Genomic DNA, 21,882 nt, shown 5'->3' with positions numbered 1-21,882 from the left:
GTAGTCAGCTCCACATGGGCATATCCACCGCAGTTTATATCTTCTTCTGATTTCTGAAAACTTCTCGAAGACATTCCCAAACGCCCAGAAACTGATCTAATTACGAGGCTTTTTCTCCTTTTTCCCATTTTCTTTATTCTGATGTCCTTTCTCCTGTAACACCTGTTCCTTACTTTACTCTCCTACACCTCTGAGAGCATTCTCTATTTCTCTTTCCTCCTGAACGATAATACACCTACCTGGTATCAAATCACCTTCAACACTCCCCCAAGAAGTACAATCGCCAGAACTAGAAGGGTCTGGGAGGTTGCTAAGTAAGCCCTATATTCTAGGGATAATCATTCCCTAGTGCCCAGACACCTTCTTCCCAATCTCCTCTTGGGTGTCCCAGAATAGTACAACCTTTCCGATACGTGGGACTACTCCATCTATTCAGTTTACTCTAAAGATTTCATACGATTTTCACGACCATGTTTTTAGCACAATGATTATAAACATCTTTAGCTTGGTATTTAATAGCACCAAATCGATTTCCCTCACTGTAACATCCATTAGTACTTACTTCCTGTTACAATTTGGAACTTTTTACGCTTGCAATAACTGAATCGCTGTCTGCAATAACAACTCCGTAGATAATATTTGCTTTTTATCGCTTCAAACTTATGGTGTCATAAAATTATGGTTACTTCGAGGTTACTTTTTATTTTACTTCCGTTTGCAGTAGTTGGTAGAAAGGTTATATTTATTGCCGCTGGAAGCAATAATATTGCAGTTTATTATCCAAGTATTAAGCTTTTATGGACTTGAAAAAGCTGAGTGAAGTAATCTCACACTATTTATTTGCCTCCATGATCTTCCAATAGTATTCTTGGATTTAGCAGTGGTATCAATAGATAGGTTTTAGTTATGTACTTTTTTTTTCCAGTCACACCATTCTTGAATTTGACTTTGACTTGTTATCAATTCATGGAGGCTATTGAATGATTCTCTGACTCTATCTTTCGCTACTTTAACTGGGAGAGGACTGAATTTTTGAAATTTAGTACTTTAGAGGGTCGTAAAGGAACGTTTATAAGCCTATTACGCCTGTTTCAATTCCACGTGAAAAATGTAAAACCACTTTTTCATCGTTACTCCGCTAAATTTCCCATTTCTTCTCGCCATTCTCGCAACTCCTTATCTCATAGTGCCAGCAATATTCTACTCTATTGAGAAAGATTTGTGAACATATATAATGTATTTCTTTGAATGATTTGGTTAGAAGTGCCGAACGGCATATTTCATTTTGTTTGCCTTTTTTTTAATTTTTTTTTTTTAGTAATGAAAATAAATTAAGGGAAATCGTAGGGGCTGTTTTCGTGAAAATGTTAACTAAGTTAAAAACCCATTCATATATTGGCTCTCCAGTTTTTGGGTTTCTCCAAACAATGTACATATATTGTTTGGGCTTTCTCCATTTTGGGTTTTATAAGCTGTTCAAAATATAAAAAGCTTTTCCCTGTCCAGAGAAACTAGACTAGTGTCACTTCTACAGGAAAATCACATCTAACATCTCATACCAATACTGGCATTCCTTACCCGTTACACTCGCTTTAAACTTTGGGACTTACAGAAATGATTGATGAGTGCAACTAATTGCAGTTTAACGCACCCATACGTAAACACTCGATCAACGTCATAAACATTCGCTTACACTTACTTATGAACTCATTACAGGCTCATAAACAAACGCCCACACATTGATCAAACAATGATATTAAAGCGAGTCACAATAGGTCTTTTAAATTTCGGTAGATTTGGCTTTGATTAAGTCTGTTACCTTTTAGAATCTAATGAACTTAACATACTATTCCTTTTTTAAGCACAAGAGGCGTCAAAAGCCTCCAATCTTCAAATCTACAAGAAAGAGTGCAGCAAAACTATCAAACTGTACAAAATTTAATAGGATTTTTACAAATACCTGTAGACCACTTACCCTGCAGCGCTCCCAGATAATGAAACAAAACATATCTAGGTTCCCTAGGAAGAATTTAGGGTATCGAAAGTTTGGGTTAATCGGGCACCACCCGTGAAGTACATTTCCACCAACAGATGGTAGCCTCAGCTAGAGTGGGTAATCGGTTGTTCGGGATAACACATCACTGGTGTACTACGCACCATTCTCGTTTCTACGCCTTTTCCAGAGATTTTACAAAGGTAGCTTCTCAAAAATCAACAAAGTAAACTCCTCGTTGCCTAAACGCTCTTCCCAAAGAGCGAGCAAATCCTTCACTAACTCCTAATAATTACACAGTAAAGTTCTCACCTTCTGAAACCAACTTAGTCAGGAAACGCTACTTATACACCACCTAACGCCTCCTTATTAGCTTCGTTCCTCCACAAAGTTCACATCCTTCATTTGAACTTGGACTAAAGTTTGCTAAACCAACAAGCATTTGTTCACCGGACCATCTTTGCAGTTTCAAGGTTTTAATTAGAGTTTTCAAATCATACCCTGGGCCTTCTCAGTTTCTTTACAGATCGGTCATTTCTTATCTCATTTAATTATGGAGTAATTTTGGTGTTATAAAAATATCTAGCAAGGTTATCTCGTTCTGAGAAAAAGTCTAATAGCTCCACAAGTAGAGTGGCTTGCATTAGTTGGTGTATAGAATGTAGGTGTAAATGATGACGTCATTTCTGATCGCTATCATCAATCCATTTTCTAATTAAGCAACGAAAGCAAAATGTAGTATAGTTTATAATCGATGCGCAAGCCAGGGGGTCTTAACCCGGGGAAAACAAGAGCTAAATATGGTGATAGTGCCCCCTCTCCTCCGCAGGGACATCTTAGCTACTTACGCTTCATTACCTCATTCACCCTTAACTGGCTTATAATCAGGGCTATTAGGAGGAGCGCAAATTGTTCGTAATTAGATTACGTTGGCAGTACCAAAGGTGCTGCTGCCGTTCGGCGGGAAAGTAAACTATTCACCGGAGATTAAAATTATAAAGGTTCCTTTCATTCATTAATTTTAGCTTTTAAATGGAAACTGGAAGAACTTAATTCAGTTTCACCAGCTTAACGGAAATGGTCTGTATGTACGTAAGTGAACACTAACTCAAATATGGGGGAAAAATCAGAGGAAGTTATAAACATCATTTTCGATTCACTGGTGCCTTATGCTCTAAAGTCTCTTAGCAGTATCAGATATCAACTTTCTGAAAATAATCGTCCAGAATTGCGAATTCATTCATCCAATCAATAGTTTATAATTGAAGCTGTCTTTTAAACTTCGCATTTTCACCAAAACGCTTGCTTACAGAACAAAAATCGCACATCGTTTAATTGTAATAAAAATTATTATTAGTTCTAAATTTGGCATTATTTTTGAGAAATCTTTAGTTTTGGTTATTTTAGAGTTAACCGCTCTTGTCGACCATTTCCAGCTAGAATTACTTCATCAGGGATTGTATCTGAGGTCTTGACTATACTTGTTCTGTGAAAGCTATTGCACTATTGTATTAATAGATTTTAGTGCAATAACTAACATTATGTGCAATTACGTTTGTAAAACTTGTAGTCAACTGTCGCTTCATCAATAACTAACCGGTTTAAAACATGTTCTGATCTATTCAAATGAATGCCAGTTCACAAGTATCATCATTTCTGTATTTCCCATATGTTTACAAATTAGAAAATGATAGAAAGTCGTAAAATTTGGACTAATAGTTTTTTAAGACATTTTTGATTGAATCAATAGTTACTAGCTACAAATCTAAGCCCTTATGAACTAATATTATTCTAAACATTGGTGCGAAGAATTGTTATTTCTAAACTAACCAAAACTAAAGATCCATGAAATATAATATAACGACTGGGTCAAGAAGTGCTTCCATCTTGTTCTAAATTAAATAGAACAATATGAGTTTGACAGAACAATATAAATATTGGTAATACAATCTGTTAAAGAAGTAACATTGTTGGAGTTACGAACTTGTTATATAATATTATTATCAAAACAGTATCCAGTTTCGAGTTATCGAACAAACTTATACTTGTTCTAAATCGATTTAATTCTATTTGTACTGGCCTGAACCAGAATTACGAGTTACGACAACAGTATGGGGTGAGACTGGCTAAAGCAGTATTTTCTATTCATTATATTTGGTGACTGAATAATAGTTTCAATAGGATGAAAAAATAATTGCCAGTTTTCAGTCGTGATACATTTATTCTGCCGAGCTTTCGACTTAGGGACTAGGTCATCTTCAGGGCTGTGGAACATATTTACAGTGTATTAATAATTATGTGGATCTAATATAATTGTTAACACACTGTAAATATGTTCCACATCCCTGAAGATGACCTAGTCCCTAGATCGAAAGCTCAGCATAATAAAGTTTATAATGACTGAAACTAGCATTAATATTTTCATCCTAATAAAGCAGTAATAATAAAAAAAAGACACCAATTTAATCGTTTAATTTTTAATTTTAATTGACTTTTTAAATTTCTCAGACTCTGCTGCATTGACTGGTTTTCTGTGTCTGAAAAAGTGGATTTTAGAAACCATTTTGTTATGTATTATATCCATCGTTATGTTTATTGTTCCGCACAGCTCTGCGGACCTAACCACATTTTACAAAATTTCAATTTGGTCTGTCTGTACGTCCGTATCCACCGGAACCAAAAAAACCTAAAAATTGCAGGAAGTACTAATTTGATATTTGGCTTCAATGCCAAATAAGGTTTTAAGCAAGATCGGTTAATTTTACTTTATTTGACCATAATTTAAGTTTTTTTTTCAAAAAACCATTTCTTTTTTTGAACTAAGGGTCTCATGACGTATTAGTACTTAGGTTGAAATATACGAGGTGTGTTCAAAAAGTAACGGGAATTTTCGTTTTTTGAAAAAAATATTTATTTATTCATCTACATTAATATTGTCGCCTTCAAAGTAGTCCCCTTCGCATACAATACACTTGTGCCAGCGCTTTTTCCAATCCTCGAAACACTTCTGAAACTCGATCTTTGTGATAGCTTTCAGCTCTTTCAGCGATTCGCTTTTAATGTCATCTGTGCTTGTAAAACGACGGCCTTTTAATGTTCTCTTTATGTTTGGAAATAGAAAAAAGTCACATGGAGCCATGTCTGGCGAATATGGAGGCTGGGGCATCGTTAAAGTTTTGTTTTTGGCCAAAAATTCACGAACAAGCAATGAAGTGTGAGCAGGTGCATTATCGTGGTGCAAAATCCATGAATTGTTTTGCCACAAATCCGGGCGTTTTTTTCGGATTGCTTCACGCAAACGGCGTTGAACTTGTAGGTAGTACTCCTTATTGATTGTTTGACCTTGTGGCAAGAATTCATGATGTACTATGCCATTAAAATCGAAGAACACAGTGAGCATAACCTTCACATTCGACCGCACTTGTCGAGCCTTTTTCGGTCTTGGCGATCCAGAATGCCTCCACTGGGACGATTGAGCCTTAGTTTCGACATCATATCCGTAAACCCATGTTTCGTCACCTGTTATAACACGTTTCAGTAGATCCGCATCGTTGTCGACTTCATTGAGTGACTCTTGAGCAACTTCCATTCTCCGCTGTTTTTGTTCGAAATTCAACAATTTTGGAACAAATTTTGCTGCCACACGTTTCATACCCAAAACATCCGAAAATATTTCATGGCATGAGCCAATTGATATGGCAACATCATCAGCGACTTCTCTGATTGTGATTCGGCGATCGTTCATAACCATTTCTTTCACTTTTTTCACGTTTTCATCGGTTGTTGATGTGCTTGGACGTCCAGGTCGTTCGTCATCTTCAACGTTTTCGCGGCCATCTTGGAAACGCTTATACCACTCGTAAATCCTTGTTTTACTCATAGCAGACTCACCATATGCCTTTATTAACATTTCACACACTTTATTACACTTTATTTCATTTTTTACGCAAAATTTAATACAAATTCTTTGATCCATTTTTTTTAACAAACAAAAATCGCCAAACTCGAAAAACACGTCTAACCTTAACGGCTGCCACTTAAGAAGTAAACAATGAATATTACTGAAAATTTTATCGTACTTCAGGGGCATGTGTACCAACATAATAAAAAAAAAAATTTTACAATCAGACTCTCCAAACCCGCGAAATTTAAAAATTCCCGTTACTTTTTGAACACACCTCGTATTTGACAACAAACTGATCAAATAAAACTAACAAATAAATAATATCAAATTAATCACAAAACAACGGTGTTACATTGGTGTATTTTATTATTTTGTAGAAGTTACTTTATCAAGCTCCTCATGTTGGACCCAATTCATCTGTCAATCGTGATCAATTGCTTGTCAGCAGATCTCCTCTCTTGAGGGATGTTGATTTATATGTGTTGTGGTCATTTCAAAAGGCAGACTCAACTAGACTTGAACCTACATAGTTTTGGTGTCATTAAATTGCCAACTCATCGCATCATCAATATAACTAATGCATGTTTAAAACATGTTCTGATCTAATATTCAAATGAATGCCAATTCATAAATATCATCATCATTTCCGTATTTCCCGTATTTTGAAAAATATTGTTTCGTTCTCTGTTAGCACCTAATTAAAAAACAAAAATAATTTAGACTTCCACCGATTTGTTCATTTTTCAATTATGGGACATACAGACAAATTTGTATTGGCCACTTTTTCGGAATTCAGGAGACCTTAAAGTTGATATATTTCCAGTGAAAACTGAAAATCTAGAATCTACATGATAACAAAAGCTTCTCTGAGCAGAGTGAGAGAAAATAATGAAAAAAAGAGGACGGAAGTAATATTAGTAGAATTCTCTTTAGAGGATGTTCACGGAGAAGAAAAGTGGAAGTGACGTAACAATACACTCCACAGGAGAAAAGTTACGCTACATTGTTTTTCTTCACCTTTGCACCCTTCATAAGAGATTTTATGCCAATTTTCTGATCAAATTTTAAGGTCGTTAGGTTGAATTTAGTTGAATTTTCTACATCAAAGCTACAACTCTCCCATCATTTCCATCCACGTATGAAAGCTATTTCAGTTATCTCTTTGAGTATATTACAACTTCAGGTGTAGTAAGAATTCTTTATATTCAGAACCGTTTTTTTGTATTATAGATTGTGTTTGATTAAACTCAGAAGTAGTTCTTGTTCCCTAGAAACCTATTGTGCCCATTTCTTAGGACTAGCTCGAAGAATATTTCGCTATGGTCTCTGATTTCCCAATAGTCATGTTTGCTTATTATCACCTGGGGTCTCCAGGTGCCAAAGGATGTCACGTAATTCTAGTTTACTTTTCAACAAAGTCTCCTTGAGTCTTGGGCCAGTTAGATGGTCTTAGATATTTCTTCATTTCTTTAGCTTTTAGATTTGGGAAGACCCAGACTGCAATTCTCTTACAGAATTCTGTTAGAAAATACAAAGTTAAAAAAAGTTAATGGCCTTAAACCTTAAAGTATATTCTCTGCAAATCTTGAGCTCATCTAGAAGCTGTTATATCCACCAGTTAAAGGTCCCAGAAAGAATAAAATGTGATAAAGTCAAGAATGATTGCATATTGCAAATGGATGCACCATTATTCCACTTCTTTTCGTAATGAATAGATGAAATAATTCATCTTCAATGCTGGGAGAACAAATAAATACTGCCAAAATTACCGAATTTAGGAATATCGAATAGACTAGGCCAAGAATTGCAACTTAGATTTACAATTCAGAGTTTTAGGGATGAACTAGGGTTCAACTTCTTTAGAGTGTACGTGATATGTCGCCTGGCTGGATGCCCAGGGAACTGGGAAGTAACCTGAGAAAGATAAATTGACAATCCTGTTGCTTCAACTGCAATAATGTCTATCCAAGATTTTGTTGACTTAAAAAGTGAATAAAAGATTATTATTTTCTCTTATTAGTTTTTCCGAAATCGAGTGTACACCATTTTAAGGTTCCCTAAGTGGCTAAAAAAAAAAAAAAAACCTCATCCTGAAGTTCCAGTTTTTCCTGGATAGACTTTTCACATTTTGAAATTGTACACGAAAATGGTTCTAAAGATTTGAGGTATAAGATAGGATATTGTTCATTTTATCTGTTTTAGTACGCATATTTATTGTAATCCTTGACCGGTATCGGACTTTCATGCATCATTAGGGGTAGAATCATCAATTTGTTGTAGAAAATTCGACTTCATTTGTGTTTTTTTCTTACTGGATGTTACATTGGACCCTCCCACTTCCCTTACTTTTTGAGGAAATGAAGTGTGAAGGGGAAAAATAAATGCTGTCGAAATCTCTAAACCAAATGGACTAATCTACTTCTAGCGGTGGATGAACTTCCTGTAAGAGATACAATACCTCGTGCTTATTTCTTAACCGCAAAGTACTGCGAACTTCACCACATCCAGAACTTAGAATGTTCCTGGATGTCAGCACTTCCAAGATCGTCGTAAGTGAAATTCGAGTGTGTGTGTTTGTGTTCATGCCAGATTTTCCTCCATAACAGGAAATGAATTTAAGTACTTTAACAACAGGAAATAAGATAAAAACACTAATTAAAATTGTGTTTAAAATAATTAAAATTTTATATGAATAATAAAGGGTATTAAAATTCTTAAATGAAATGCTTTCGCGTGCAAAATTATAAGTTCGACTGTTAGCTTAAGTTGGTTCACAAGAAGTTTACGCTGTTCCTTACGTTTGACAACATCGGCAGTAACCAATTAAATGAGCTCTTATTTCCTTAATTAGGTTTTGTAAGCAGAGGAGGGGGGAAAAGTGGCCATTATTAACCTTATATTTAATAAAGTTAGTAAAATTTGGTTTTAAAAGTATCTTATTAAATTTTGTTGAAATTTGTTAACCAATAAAAAGGGCTGTGAACAATAAAACGGTGAGAGTAGAGAGTTAAAATCAGCTGGACTTCTTTATTTAATCGATCAATTTAATCGACTTCCATGATACCAAAAAAATTTGAATCGATTTTCCAGTGAAAGAAAGTAATTTTTTTTTTTTTTTGTAGCGAACAATTAGAAAGTTTTGTGCCCCCCCCCCGTGAAAGGGCAGAAGACCGCGAAGAACACTGATGAATGGGCCCTTTTGCTGGGTGGGATTATTTGAGTAATGAAAGAGCAGTGTCCGACTGCAAAGTTACTTAAGAAAGATTAGCACAACCATTAAAAATATATTACGCGAGATATTTTTGTGAGTTTAAAAGAAGTAGAAGTAGAAAAAACAAATTATTAATGGACTAGGAGCAAAAGAAAAACGACTGGAACATCCTCCAGCGTAAATAGGGGTGACCCTGGAATCTCATTTGGCCGACTATTCCTGGGAGAGAGTTATTTTAGACACGACTAAAACATTACAGACAATGGCTATTGAACAATTCTGTGTCCTAGTCATTTATTAAAGTTCCAACTAGAAAGGGCCCAACTTAGAAGGCTTCTACGCTCTTTGATCCAAGTTTAAGGTTAAATGGAAAGTTAAGTGAATTTTAGTTGGTTTCTACAAAAATCTAAAACCTCAACTAATTCTCTGTTTCAATTTGATCGTAATAAGCTACATTAGCATCATCAAATGAATGCTTCACTTTACCAAATCTATTAACTCTATACAACAAAAAGTTGAGAAAAGTGAAAAACTAGTATATATTGTATCTTTTTAAATTCCTGTTAAACAATCGATTCAAATAAACGATGTAGACTGTATTGCTGCAGATATATCTTTTATCTAAAGACATATTAAAAGTATAAGATGAATATATCGTCATTATTACGACAATTTCTACGTGATTAAGGGAGTTAATCGATTTGGCAAGTGAAAGCAAATCGATTAATTCTAATTCAGTATTAAATTTATATCCTCTATTACAGGAAAACTCCAATATATGCATTTTTCATTAAAGATTTTATAAGTAATAACTAATTCTGTTACAAATGCTACAATGATTACTTAGTTTAAATTGATTCTTCAGCAATATAAATGATGTCTTCTTCGTTAGATGTAATTGAGCTCCCGCCATGTCGATTTGTCCTTAAATTTTTATAATAATCATGTTTAATAGATGTTTAAGAAGTCGTCAATTGCGTTGTATAAAGTGATTTAACTAAATTTTTATTACAATTTTAATTAGAGTATAATTAATCTGAAATAAATTATTCATTATTCAATGAAATTTTGTAATTTAATAGTGTTAATACTTATTATCAGCGAAATTTGTTTCGATTATTATACAGTTAGGAGTCCTGTAAAGCTAATATGTATTGTGGTACTGGGTTTGATTCCCGGTCTTAGGCCTTGGATTTTTATTTAATGGGTAATAAAAGAAATTTACAGTAAAGTATGTTTGCTAGTCGCCTCCGTCCACGGTCATCTAATTGGTAGTTGGACGTTAAGCCCCGCCTGAGTTAGGAGTCAATAAAGTGTTCAGACATTAAAATTCAGAAATTGGAGTTAATCGATTTGGCAAGTGAAGCATTCAAAATTTTTGCTCCCAGAAAAAAAAAAAGTCGATTTATCCCTTCTGTATTTATCTCTGTATGGTGATGGCAGAGATTTTCAGTTACAGTGAAAATGTTTTCAAGATGAATCTTTGTTGTATTATCGTGAAAATAAGATTGGATTTCATATCCCTTAATTTGTTTTTTTTGTTGGACCTTCATTGGTGCCCCTTATTTTGGATGGTGTAGTCTGATTGGCTAATCCCAAATGTTATTTACTTTCAGCAACGTATTAATTTACTTGACATTAGTTCGGTTAGACGTTGATGGATAATTTCAATACTTATCTTTGGTAAATAATTCAAAATTAGAAGAAAATTCCCTTTTAGGCACAAGAAAGCAAATTATTCAGCCTAGATTTGTGAATATAAACTTAGTAACGAAGAAATTGCATTCATCCTCTAATTTAAGAAGTAGCGCTAGGTGGTGGTAAACAATGCCAGACAATTTAGGTAAAAAAGGCCATCTAAATGCATAACTCTTCAGATATATATATATATCTTATTTCCATCAAAGGTCTCCTGTTTGTTTCCGTCCTCTTCTGGACCAATTTATCTAGCAGCAATCTGCGTGGTGGCCCCCACTCCATTTTCTCCGGAGGTTTTGAAGTAAAAAAAAAGAAAAACAGGATCGTGTAAAGCGGGGAAAAAAGGGTTTATATTTTCCTCATTAATCAAACTCGTTTAAATCTCTCTCTCTCTCCGTTATGGTTAGCTGAGATTCTATTGGACAAAATTTTCTCTCAGCCGGAAAATTTAAATGATAAAAAAGTGTGATGAGAAAATGATACATCCCAAGTTTTAAATCTATTTTTATTTTTTCAATTAATTCAATTAAAAAAAATAATTATTTATAATTGAAATAGAATTAGGGACAGTTTAGAGTCCCTGCAGAACAGATTTCAATTCAGGGAGTCCCTAACACTCCTGTGCCTGTGCACCGTGTCCACACTATAGTCACCTATTCATCTGCAGAGGTGTCTGTGACTTGATTCACACTTACTGAAGAAACCAGTAGCGAGGTAACTTGATGTAGTGTTCTACATAGTCCATGTTGGTGTTGGCGTGTAAGTCTATAACACGGTCTGTAGCGGGGGGGAAGTTGTCACAAGCCTGAGGAATTTATTTTGTATGATCTGCAGCGAGGCGATATTGGTTCTACTTGTCAAACTCCAGTAGGGACAAGCATAAAGTAACATGGGCCTTGTACAGGAGGAGTTTATTCTCTGGGGACAGTTTAGAGTCCCTGCAGAACAGCGGGAATAACACTCGAATGGCTGCCTTACCCTTAATTGACTCTGTCCTTATGTGGGGAGTAAAAGTCAGCCCACGATCCAGTAATACCCCCAGGATACTTGATATTAATGGCACATGGCACATTCCGTCCCCCGAAGTGGACATGTCGATACAAGATCGGCCTGCGCTTAGTGAAAAGGATAGCCTCTGTTTTTAAGGGGTTAACTTTTATTTTCCACTTGGTGAAAAATCTATCCACACATGTCATGGCCATAGTAAGCCTGCTGACTATCGTATCCAATCTCCAGGACGAAGCATAGACAGCGACGTCATCAGCGTACAAGGCCAGTAGAACATTCTTTGGTCGAGGTATTGGGTTAAAGTAAATAAGAAATAAGACCGGTCCTATAGCTGAGCCCTGAGACACTCCAACAGTTGCTTCATGAGGGAGAGCCAAGGATGAATTTAATGAGACACAAAACTTTACTTTGTTCCCTAATATTAAGAAATTTAAGGGGGAAAAAAAGAACTTCGGAGATTTCATTCATCATGTCGGTATTTCAACATTCTGATCGATTTACGGTTTACATCCATCTTCAAAGATTGAAGTTTCATGTTGTAACGTTACAATACTATGCTCTTTTTCTGATATATTTAATGTGAATATATAATATAAAAAGAAACTCCTTATCACACAAACTTAAAGATTATAAATTATATTCTACATACAATATAAATTAATAATTTTTCCCATTTATCTCTCCTACTTTCTGGGAGAAGAGCTATCCTTAAATAATTTTTTTAAAAAAGGTACTATAATAATTTCAATGGTACTTGTTATAAGATAGATGCGAAACAGCCTCTCTGTTTTGTGTCACTTATTGAATGCAAGAAGCTTAAACATTAAATACTACCATGTTTTCCTCCCTCTGGAGAAACAAAAAAAAATTGTAAGGAACCCAAAAAATGTATATTAGAGAAAGAACATTTTAAAGTTTCAGAGAGGTCCTAATTTCTAAAATTACATTTCAACAGCACTCGGGCAATTTTCCTTACAAAAATTCAGAAGTTACATAATGTAATCTCAATTTATTGCTACTAATAGAAATTATGAATGGCTGGAGTTTTAGTTATGGGGAATTTTATGAATGAAGGCGGAGTGGAGGAAATAAAAGAAGTTTTTTTCACGGGTAGTTTCCTGTTTTTAGGGGTCTGGCATAGTCAGCGAATGTAGCGCTCGGCGGTAACGTGAGTAAAGAGGAAATCTCTACACTTAGATTAATCTTTCTCTGGTGATGGTTGGAAGTCAGAAACCGGAAGAGTATACAATAAAAATGTGTTTTACGAGAGATATCACATTTACAGAATAGTAGTTTCGAGGCCGCTTTAAATTGTTCCAACTTTGAAATGATTTGCTACTATTTGACTGGGCTTTTCCAATTAAATTTTTTATAGTGAACCAAATAAAAAGCATTTTTTCCAGGCATTACACCACTAGGCATCTCGTTCACAATGCTTTGGCACAGCCTGATCATTTGGACAGTAATGGCCACTTCCGTTGTATCTCTTAAATCTAAAATCTAAACGTTTCAGATTGTTGACGTTTTATGATTTATTTTTAAACGTCTTTCTATTGTAGATAAGTTTGTCTGTAGAAGATATTCCGTGTCAGGGGCAGAATAAATATATATAAATAGGATATATATTACACGTGTATCTGCATGTAAATTATGTACTATATGTATGAACCTTAAATGGTTTAACTTACACGTGTCATGCTTTCTTGATCATTTTCCCCTAGCTCTTGCTAACCAAAATTATAATTGCACTTTAGACAATTTAAATTTAGGCTAGAATTTAAAAATTCTATAATGTTTTTTTGCTTTATCTTATATTTGATAATGCCGTTTATATACTGGAATAGCTTTGTGCAGGAAATGTGCAGTGTTACCAAAATGTCTACGGTGAATTATACTTCCGCTTTTTTTTTTTTTTTTTTAAACTATTAAAAAAAGAGGAGTTTGAAGGAATGAGGAATCCTGTGTCTGGAGCCGATAGAAATCTAAACTACGCAATATATCACATTAACTACCTCCAGTAATGGGTTCAAAATAAGATCTATGGGTAATTTTTGTGGAAATAAATGATAATCATGAATACAAATAATGGGAAGGTACAATTAATGTATCATCACATTAGGACCTAAAAAAGGGCAGTTTTTTCTTTTCCGAGAGTTTACCCTTTATTATTTAAACAGTTACTTAACGCCTACTCTAGGGCATGCCCCCCTTCTTAACAGATTGCCCAACGATCACTCCCCGCCCTCAAATTTCATGCCCCTTATAAATCTAACTCCTAAAACCCTAAAACCCTTTTTACTTCCTGCAGACCCTAACAGACCAGGAAATGAAGGGTGAATTCTGAGCGTGGATTCCCCAGCAGGATTCTTAAATATTTTTGTAGATCATATTTTGTTGGGTTTTTAAGAGCTATCATTGTATTGCGAGAACTGAGAGCGCTGCTATCAAGCCCTAAAAGAATTGGTCATCCATTTTACAGCTAAATCCAACTATTTCCATCCCAATGAAATTTTAAAATCAATATTTATTCTGACTTCAGAGAGAATAATTCTTATCAAATCTCAAAATCTAAGCTCTGCAATAAATGGAGTACTTCTTCTGTAGATTAAAATTTAGTAAAAATGTAAAAGATCGATATAAAATAATTCTTAGGATTTATAAAATTGTATTTTTTCTTCAATCCCTAAAAAATAAAGTTGTAATTTTTGCATATTTCCTGTATTCCAGAAAGGATAAAAAGTTGGATAACGAGATGGCCAAAATAAAAGGAAATATTATCACATTTGTTTGTTCCTTTATTTTTCCTTCTAGGAATGTATGTTGCCATTGTTATGGGAAATCTACCTAAAAAGCTATCGTACATGCTTGTGAGCTTTAGCCTTTGACCTTACAAGCACCCGAACTCCTCAGAGAGACTAGCTCGTTACCTTACAGTCGACACAGCTAGCGCCCCCCAGGGCACTAAATCTCCGTTAAAGCAAATTGCCTTCTTCTCCTTCTTCTACACACACAGAGCACACAAAAAAAGAACGCTCCTACTAAAGCCTAAAGCCATAATTCATCAAACTTACAAAATGGTAAAAGTGGATTCTAAATTTGCTACACACTCATGGGAATTACCAAAATTTGAATTTTTTGTTCATTAAAAAATCAGTTATTTGCGTGTATTTTTAGTTTTTGCTGGTAATGAATAGCAAAATGCACCCGCAAAGCTAATATACATATATTGTGGTACTGGGTTCGATACCCGGTCTTAGGCCTTGGATTTTATTTAATGGTTAATAAAAGAAATTTACACTAAAGTATGTTTGCTAGTCGCCTCCGTACACGACACCTAATTGGTAGTTGGACGTGCAGAGAAATGCATGCAGAGAAATTTTCGGGATTCGAGGGGGGCAAGTTCCCATCTAAAGCAGAACTCTAGATCCATTAGAATCCCTGAAACCACAACATTTCTGCTCCAAATTTTGTCTTACCTCAAAAGTTTTATATACATATATAGTTGTTCATTATTTTAGGTGACTGATTCATAGTTTCAATAGGATGAAAAAATAATTGCCATTTCAGTCGTGATACATTTATTCTGCCGAGCTTTCGACCTAGGGACTAGGTCATCTTCAGGGCTAATTATGTAGGGTTTATAGTAGCGCTCTCGAATCTCGCTCTTAAAAAACCAACAAAATATGATCTACAAAAACCTACTAGGATCCTACAGGGGGACGGATTACTACTTTTCATGCACAGAATTCACCCTTCATTTCCTAGTCTGTTAGGGTCTGCAGGAAGTAAAAAGGGTTTTAGGGTTTTAGGAGTTAGATTTATAAGGGGCATGAAATTCGAGGGCGGGGAGTGATCGTTGGGCAATCTGTTAGGAAGGGGACATGTCCTAGAGAAGGCGTTAAGTACCTGTTTAAATAATAAAGGGTAAACTCTCGGAAAAGAAAAACTGCCCTTTTTTAGGTCCTAATGTGATGATACATTAATTGTACCTTCCCATTATTTGTATTCATGATTATCATTTATTTCCACAAAAATTACCCATAGATCTTATTTTGAACCCATTACTGGAGGTAGTTAATGTGATATATTGCGTAGTTTAGATTTCTATCGGCTCCAGACACAGGATTCCTCATTCCTTCAAACTCCTCTTTTTTTAATAGTTTTTTTAAAAAAAAAAAAAAAAGCGGAAGTATAATTCACCGTAGACATTTTGGTAACACTGTACATTTCCTGCACAAAGCTATTCCAGTATATAAACGACATTATCAAATATAAGATAAAGCAAAAAAAAATTATAGAATTTTTAAATTCTAGCCTAAATTTAAATTGTCTAAAGTGCAATTATAATTTTGTTTAGCAAGAGCTAGGGGAAAATGATCAAGAAAGCATGACACGTGTAAGTTAAACTATTTAAGGTTCATACATATAGTACATAATTTACATGCAGATCCACGTGTAAATGCTTTATGATTTCCAATAAATGTAAATTCCGTGTTAATACGCGGCAAAGGAAATGCCTCTCAATCAATATATTAATACCCTGTAAATCGTTAATAATCGATAAATTCATATGTAGTGTATAACTTGGAAATTAATATTCTGTAAATTATTATATTTCGATTTTATACGTCTTAGTGGGCATGTTTATTGTATTCCGATTTCGGAATTTCAGAGGTAGATTAATCTATTTGATGTGCAGAAATTTCAACTTCACTTATGTTCTCGTCTCAAACTATACTTGCTGACTGAGTGGGCGGAGTTAACATGATGTTAACAGGTGTGTTATTCAAAATGTTAATGCAACGTAAAATCTAGTTATTGCTAAAGGAATCTTGTATGTTTAGTGCAATGCGTTTTAGTGTAATGTTTCAGCTGGAGTTGTACTTAATACAGGAAGGGGCGCACGAATTTAAGCGGAAAACACTGAATTATACTTACTGTTACTCTGAAAATGTTTATTGTTAAATTTAAAATTCGCACCATTCTGTCTCCAACAGCATCCCTTCCATCAAGATCTCAATATTCCGCATTTAAATGAATTAATCCACACCCGATTCCCTAAATTTCCACAGCAAACTCTTTGTGATCACCCAAATCCTCTGGCTCAATCACTATCCCATATCGTCCCATCCTGACAATCCTCCACGTCGTCTAAAACGGCGCTGGCCACGTGACCTCATTGCTTCCTAAACCCCAATAAGTTCCCAGAGAGTTCCAGCGCTGGCTGGTTTCTCTCATCCTGTCATCCTGGTTGTGGCACTCATCCAGCTCTTTGGCACAATCAAATGTTTCTTTGTACTACACTCTTGCTAGTTGTATCTTTTGTACAGTTGCAAATAAAAAAATTAAAATGAGGTAAATAAGTAGAATCTTAAAAAGAAAACTTTAAAACAGTGAAGAACGTGTATGTATTCTTTGTGTTTGTGAGCTTTGCTCAGCTGTGTCTGGTGAGATACGGAATGACTTTAAAGAGTGTATCCGAGTTACAGTTAATTTGGTCGTTCATAATGCCCTATCAGATTTGCGCACTGGGACTGAAATAACAGTCCAGTTTGATTGAAAAAGCTAGTTTGAGCTAGCGTGGGTGCCCGTTTGCTAAATTTGATAGTGATTCAGCTTGGACAAACCCTAAGGTTTCATTGACCCTTTTTTTAGTTCACTCCTTTCAAGTCTGTAGAGGCATCAAGAATTTTATGCAATGGAAATTGATTCCATTTGGCTAAATATTGTTTGATTATTTTTGGGACATTTGAACAACTGTAGGGCATAAGACCTACTTAGCAATTCTTTTCCATTATGTTCTGTTGTAAGCCTCTTTTTCTCTCAAGCTTCTAAAGTTGAACTTATGAATTTTCCAACTCTGGTTCAGCCAAGTTATACAAAGTTTTCTAAGCGCTGAATTATAATTTTTTGCTGGAATTAAGAACACGCCTTTTATTTGCCTAAAGAGGAAACCAAATTTGAATCACGGTTAGAGATACATCCATTTTTATGCTGTCCTGCCTTAAATAAATAAATAACGTCGTTATTTTTAGAGATCATCTACTTTTTATGTATTTGTTTAGATAATGCAGAAATAAATAAAATTTTACCGGAGTTAAATTTATATAGAATCTATGAAGTAGAATCTGGGGCGATATCAATACATCCATAACTAACAATACATTAGAAATGCTACCATTAACTGTTCATGGAAACAGGGCAATGTTGAGAAACTAACCAAACCCATTAAAGCGAACCCACTGGGTATCACATACTGGCCAAGACTCCAGTGTCGCCTACGCAAAGTTCATCGCTCGTATATAGTCTCTAGTGCGTGGTACCAGAGAACTGGCGGAAGTACATAAATTTGGGTATATTCCGTTTCTCGTCCTACGTATACTCATATATATCCTCGCCCTGCATATATTCTGTGTGGGGGCCGCCATGTATATACCAAAACCTAAACCTACAACTTCCTTTAATGTATAAACCTCCATTTTCATGTATTCACTAGGTTTTGTTCTACACCGCTTACGGTTCGCTTGCTTTTCTGTTAGCAATTTTTATGTGAGAATTTATATTTTAAAAATTATTCAAGAGAAAAATTAACATTTAATTAACGATGTTTATTTTTAAGACTTCCGCAAGACTTACTATTATTTGCGTGGGAAAAGCAGTGAATGTTCGATGAACTTAGCGGAAGTGGAAAAGAATATAGACCATCATAAATCCTTGGATTTAAAGGAGGCATATAAATTTCAAAAATAAAATCCGAAGATACGTTTTGGGGAATCCGAACGGCTTTCCTCAGGAATAGGGACTCAAACAAATCTCTCAGATGTCGAAAACCACCTCCTCCTCAGAATGCTCAAGTCTAAATCATTTCAAGTCCTGGATTCTCAACGACTTTTAAAGCCGGTTAGCCCAATACTCCTGCTCAAATATAATTAAAAGATTTCATTTAAAGAAATTTTGTCAAAGTCTTGATAATCTTCGGTGGTTTGTTGATACTTAACCGAGATGGACTAAGTTAAGACGCTTAAATTCTCTGAAAAAATACTTAGTACCTTTTTTTTTTTTGCCCAAAACCGACTCGAAAATAATTAAACGAAACTCTTCTTACATTTAAATGAAACTAGCAGGTCCAAACTGGGAATTTCTGCATTATTAACACAGAATATAACAGGAAAAGCTATTGCGTTATTGCCAAACCAGATGTTAAATTTAGGAACTGACAATTTAGTTTGAAGGTATTTCTAGAGAGTTTTGAATTGGAAAACATCAAGGTAATGGGACTTGTGCATAGTTACTTAAAAGTTGTCAACTCCCTGGAAGTATGACAGCTGGGTAAAGTTGTACTAAGTATTTATATACCTATAGTAAGTTTTGAAGTTTACCACGTATGAATTAATAATTACCTCCTACTAAAGTTAAGTTACTTAAATTTTATCCAAGCGTAAATTAAATCTGTTTTTGTATTCATCTTTTGTTTTTCGAAACGTTCATTGAACATTCAGCAGAGGTGCTTAACAAAAAACGTGAACGTGAGGGGTAAGTGTTCAGCTACTGTTAAAGGATAAATGCATTATGAATCTTATTGTTTTTGAGGCTTTAATAATTGGAGCTTTGATGGGATGCAAAGCAATTTGATAAGATTTGTGGTTCGAATTCTGATCTCCTCTGTAGAAAATATATGAATCAGTAAAATTGAAAGGTTTGGATAAGGACATCTTGAACACAAAGCAAAGGTCCAGCTATTTCTCCAAAGATAGTTCCAAAGGTTTTCTCTGGAGTTTTCAACACTCTAAGGACGTTTGTCCACGTATTCAAATTTTTGCAGGCATATTTATTCAAACATGGGACTCTTACAGATGAGTATAAAGTGCTAAATTTGTAAATTGTGCGGTTTCAATGCATCGAGTGATATAAGAAGTTCATTCAACCATCTCTATCTGGTGGCTTTCCTTCTAAACATCCTCTAGCTCCCACAACCTTGGTCTTCTTCTACGTCTCCATCTGCCTGGATAACTTCCATAGATCTTTCTAGTGACTTTTTTCTCCGCTCATTCTGTGCAAGTAGCCCAGTCACGCTAGGTTTCCAGTTCTATGGCAGTCATATTATTATTGAGACAAGAAGCTGGTCCAGTTCCACAAGGCAACGCAGCCTAAAGGCTTATTTTTACCATCCTCTTAGTTAATCTAGTAGATAAATACTCTTCTTCTTACTAGCTTTTGTTGTGACATAATCTCCTTTTGCTGTGAAGTGCCAAATCAATCAGTAAAGAGCAGCCAAATAGAATATGAAAAAGGCGTCTTCTCCTCTTTCTAGGATAGTCTGAAGAGAGGTACCGGTAATTGAACTTAAAGCCCTGCTAAAACATAACACAAGCTTCTGTTATGTTGCCTAAGTTCCCAATGGATTCGAGCTTTAAGCGTAACGCTTTAGTTTCTTTTAATTATCAAAGGGGTACCTTATTTCCAGTGAAAAACAGGAATTCGATAGTTTGACAAGATGTTAATCGATTCATTATTTGTTTTTAGCCCAGGGATCTTTAAGAAACTAGTTGGCGATAGTGCTATTAAACATTGATATCATTATTATTGTCATTAATTGGTTCTTAATTTTGAAAAACTCTTTATTAGCACTGGAATTCAAAAATAAGAACAATTATCAGCCCAAAAAGATAAATAAAATACTTATCTTGCCTAGTTTAGTATTGGGTGAAGCGTAGCTAAAAAGTAAAGCTTTGATGAGTATTGGGAAATAGAAAATGGATTTCCCGAAAGATTCAGCACTTCACTATCTTCCTTTATTGTTTCTCTTCTATAGAAATTCTGTAATTTAATTTAAAATTCAATGTTTTTCTTGCAACTTTGTAATAAAGAAAATTTGTTCTTTTCTGTTTCAGAGTGTGAGCAGCATGGAAACTCAAGGTAAGACACTTTCACTGTATTAAATTTTTCCTATGAAAATTCCCGAGAGTAGAAGCCAGTGATTTTCCTAAAAGTTTTCTTCCTAAAATGATTTTTGAAGAATGTGAATTCTATTATATAGAGGGGTTGTCTCTTTTTCACGGTGAATGAGATTTTTATCAATCGTTCATCTGGTGGAACTGTTTGTAGAGTTGCAATCAGTTTTATCAGGAAATAAAACGCTGTATCTTGTGCCTGTAGGATCTTTTCTACTTCAATTTTGTTCTGTATTTATTTTGAGAACTTACATCTGTGTAAAATATTAAATGTGATGATACTACATCACTGTCAAGAACAACATGAGCAACTAGCCTTTCAATGTTGCTCCCCTATAATTTGACGACTGTCTATTGAGGAGGTCTTGAGACAACTGACGCTTCAGCTGAAGTTCCCGATTTCTTGAAATGTGTAGGAACTTTTTGCTGTAAGGATAAGCGGATTTTGTGTGGGGTGATACGAAAATAAATAAACTAATCTCTTTAGGTGTCGTGGATGGGGGAGCGGAATCCCAACTTTACTATTAAATAAAAAAGTGAAGTAAAGTAATGCCTATTTTTTCAGGCGAGCTTTACGTACAACTGTGAAGTGGACGGAAGCGACTAGCTAACATACTTTACTATAAATTTCTTGTATTAAACATTAAATAAATTCCATTAAATTAAATTAAATAAAATAAAATCTAAGGCCTAAGACCGGGGAATCGAACCCCGTACCACAATAGATATTAGCTTCGCAGGTTTCGCCTCTAACAGCTCGGCTACCGTGGCGCCTCTTACTTTATCTAATAAATAAAAAGTAGCTTAATTCCCTTCATTCTTGGCTGATCTTCTTCTCCATCCCATCACTTCGATCTATTCGTTTGCCAATGTTACGGCCAAATCCTTAAAAAATTCCATTCCCAACTGACATCACTCCCAAGTCGTTAAGTGCAAGCTCTCTCTCAATTCTTTAAGACTCCTGAAGCGTCGGTGGCTTCGCTGCCAGCTGTTGACTGTTTAGTTAACGACTATTATTACAAGTCAACTGTTTAGGCCTAAACATGAAATCGAACTCAGTACCACAATACATATTAGCTTCGCAGGTCTCGCCTCTAACAGCTCGGCTACCGTGGCG

At 35.1% G+C, this 21,882-nt stretch overlaps 1 protein-coding gene across 3 annotated transcripts in view; it reads left to right on the top strand.

The window, feature by feature from the left end:
- The window catches only part of LOC141451657 (uncharacterized), a 618,152-nt gene that overhangs the window by 252,798 nt on the left and 343,472 nt on the right, over positions 1-21,882 (top strand). For all 3 annotated transcript variants that reach the window (XM_074123121.1, XM_074123122.1, XM_074123123.1), the window contains one exon: positions 20,706-20,730. In XM_074123121.1, coding sequence (XP_073979222.1) covers positions 20,718-20,730 — 13 coding nt within the window. In that variant the 5' untranslated portion in view covers positions 20,706-20,717. The remainder of the gene's footprint in view (positions 1-20,705; positions 20,731-21,882) is intronic.

The sequence above is a fragment of the Rhodnius prolixus genome, unplaced genomic scaffold (genome assembly GCF_049639745.1).
Source record: "Rhodnius prolixus isolate KJV_2025 unplaced genomic scaffold, Rpr scaffold_14, whole genome shotgun sequence".
NCBI lineage: Eukaryota > Metazoa > Arthropoda > Insecta > Hemiptera > Reduviidae > Rhodnius > Rhodnius prolixus.
The sequence above is the reverse complement of the archived record's forward strand: the minus strand, read 5'-3'. Positions and strand labels throughout refer to the sequence as shown.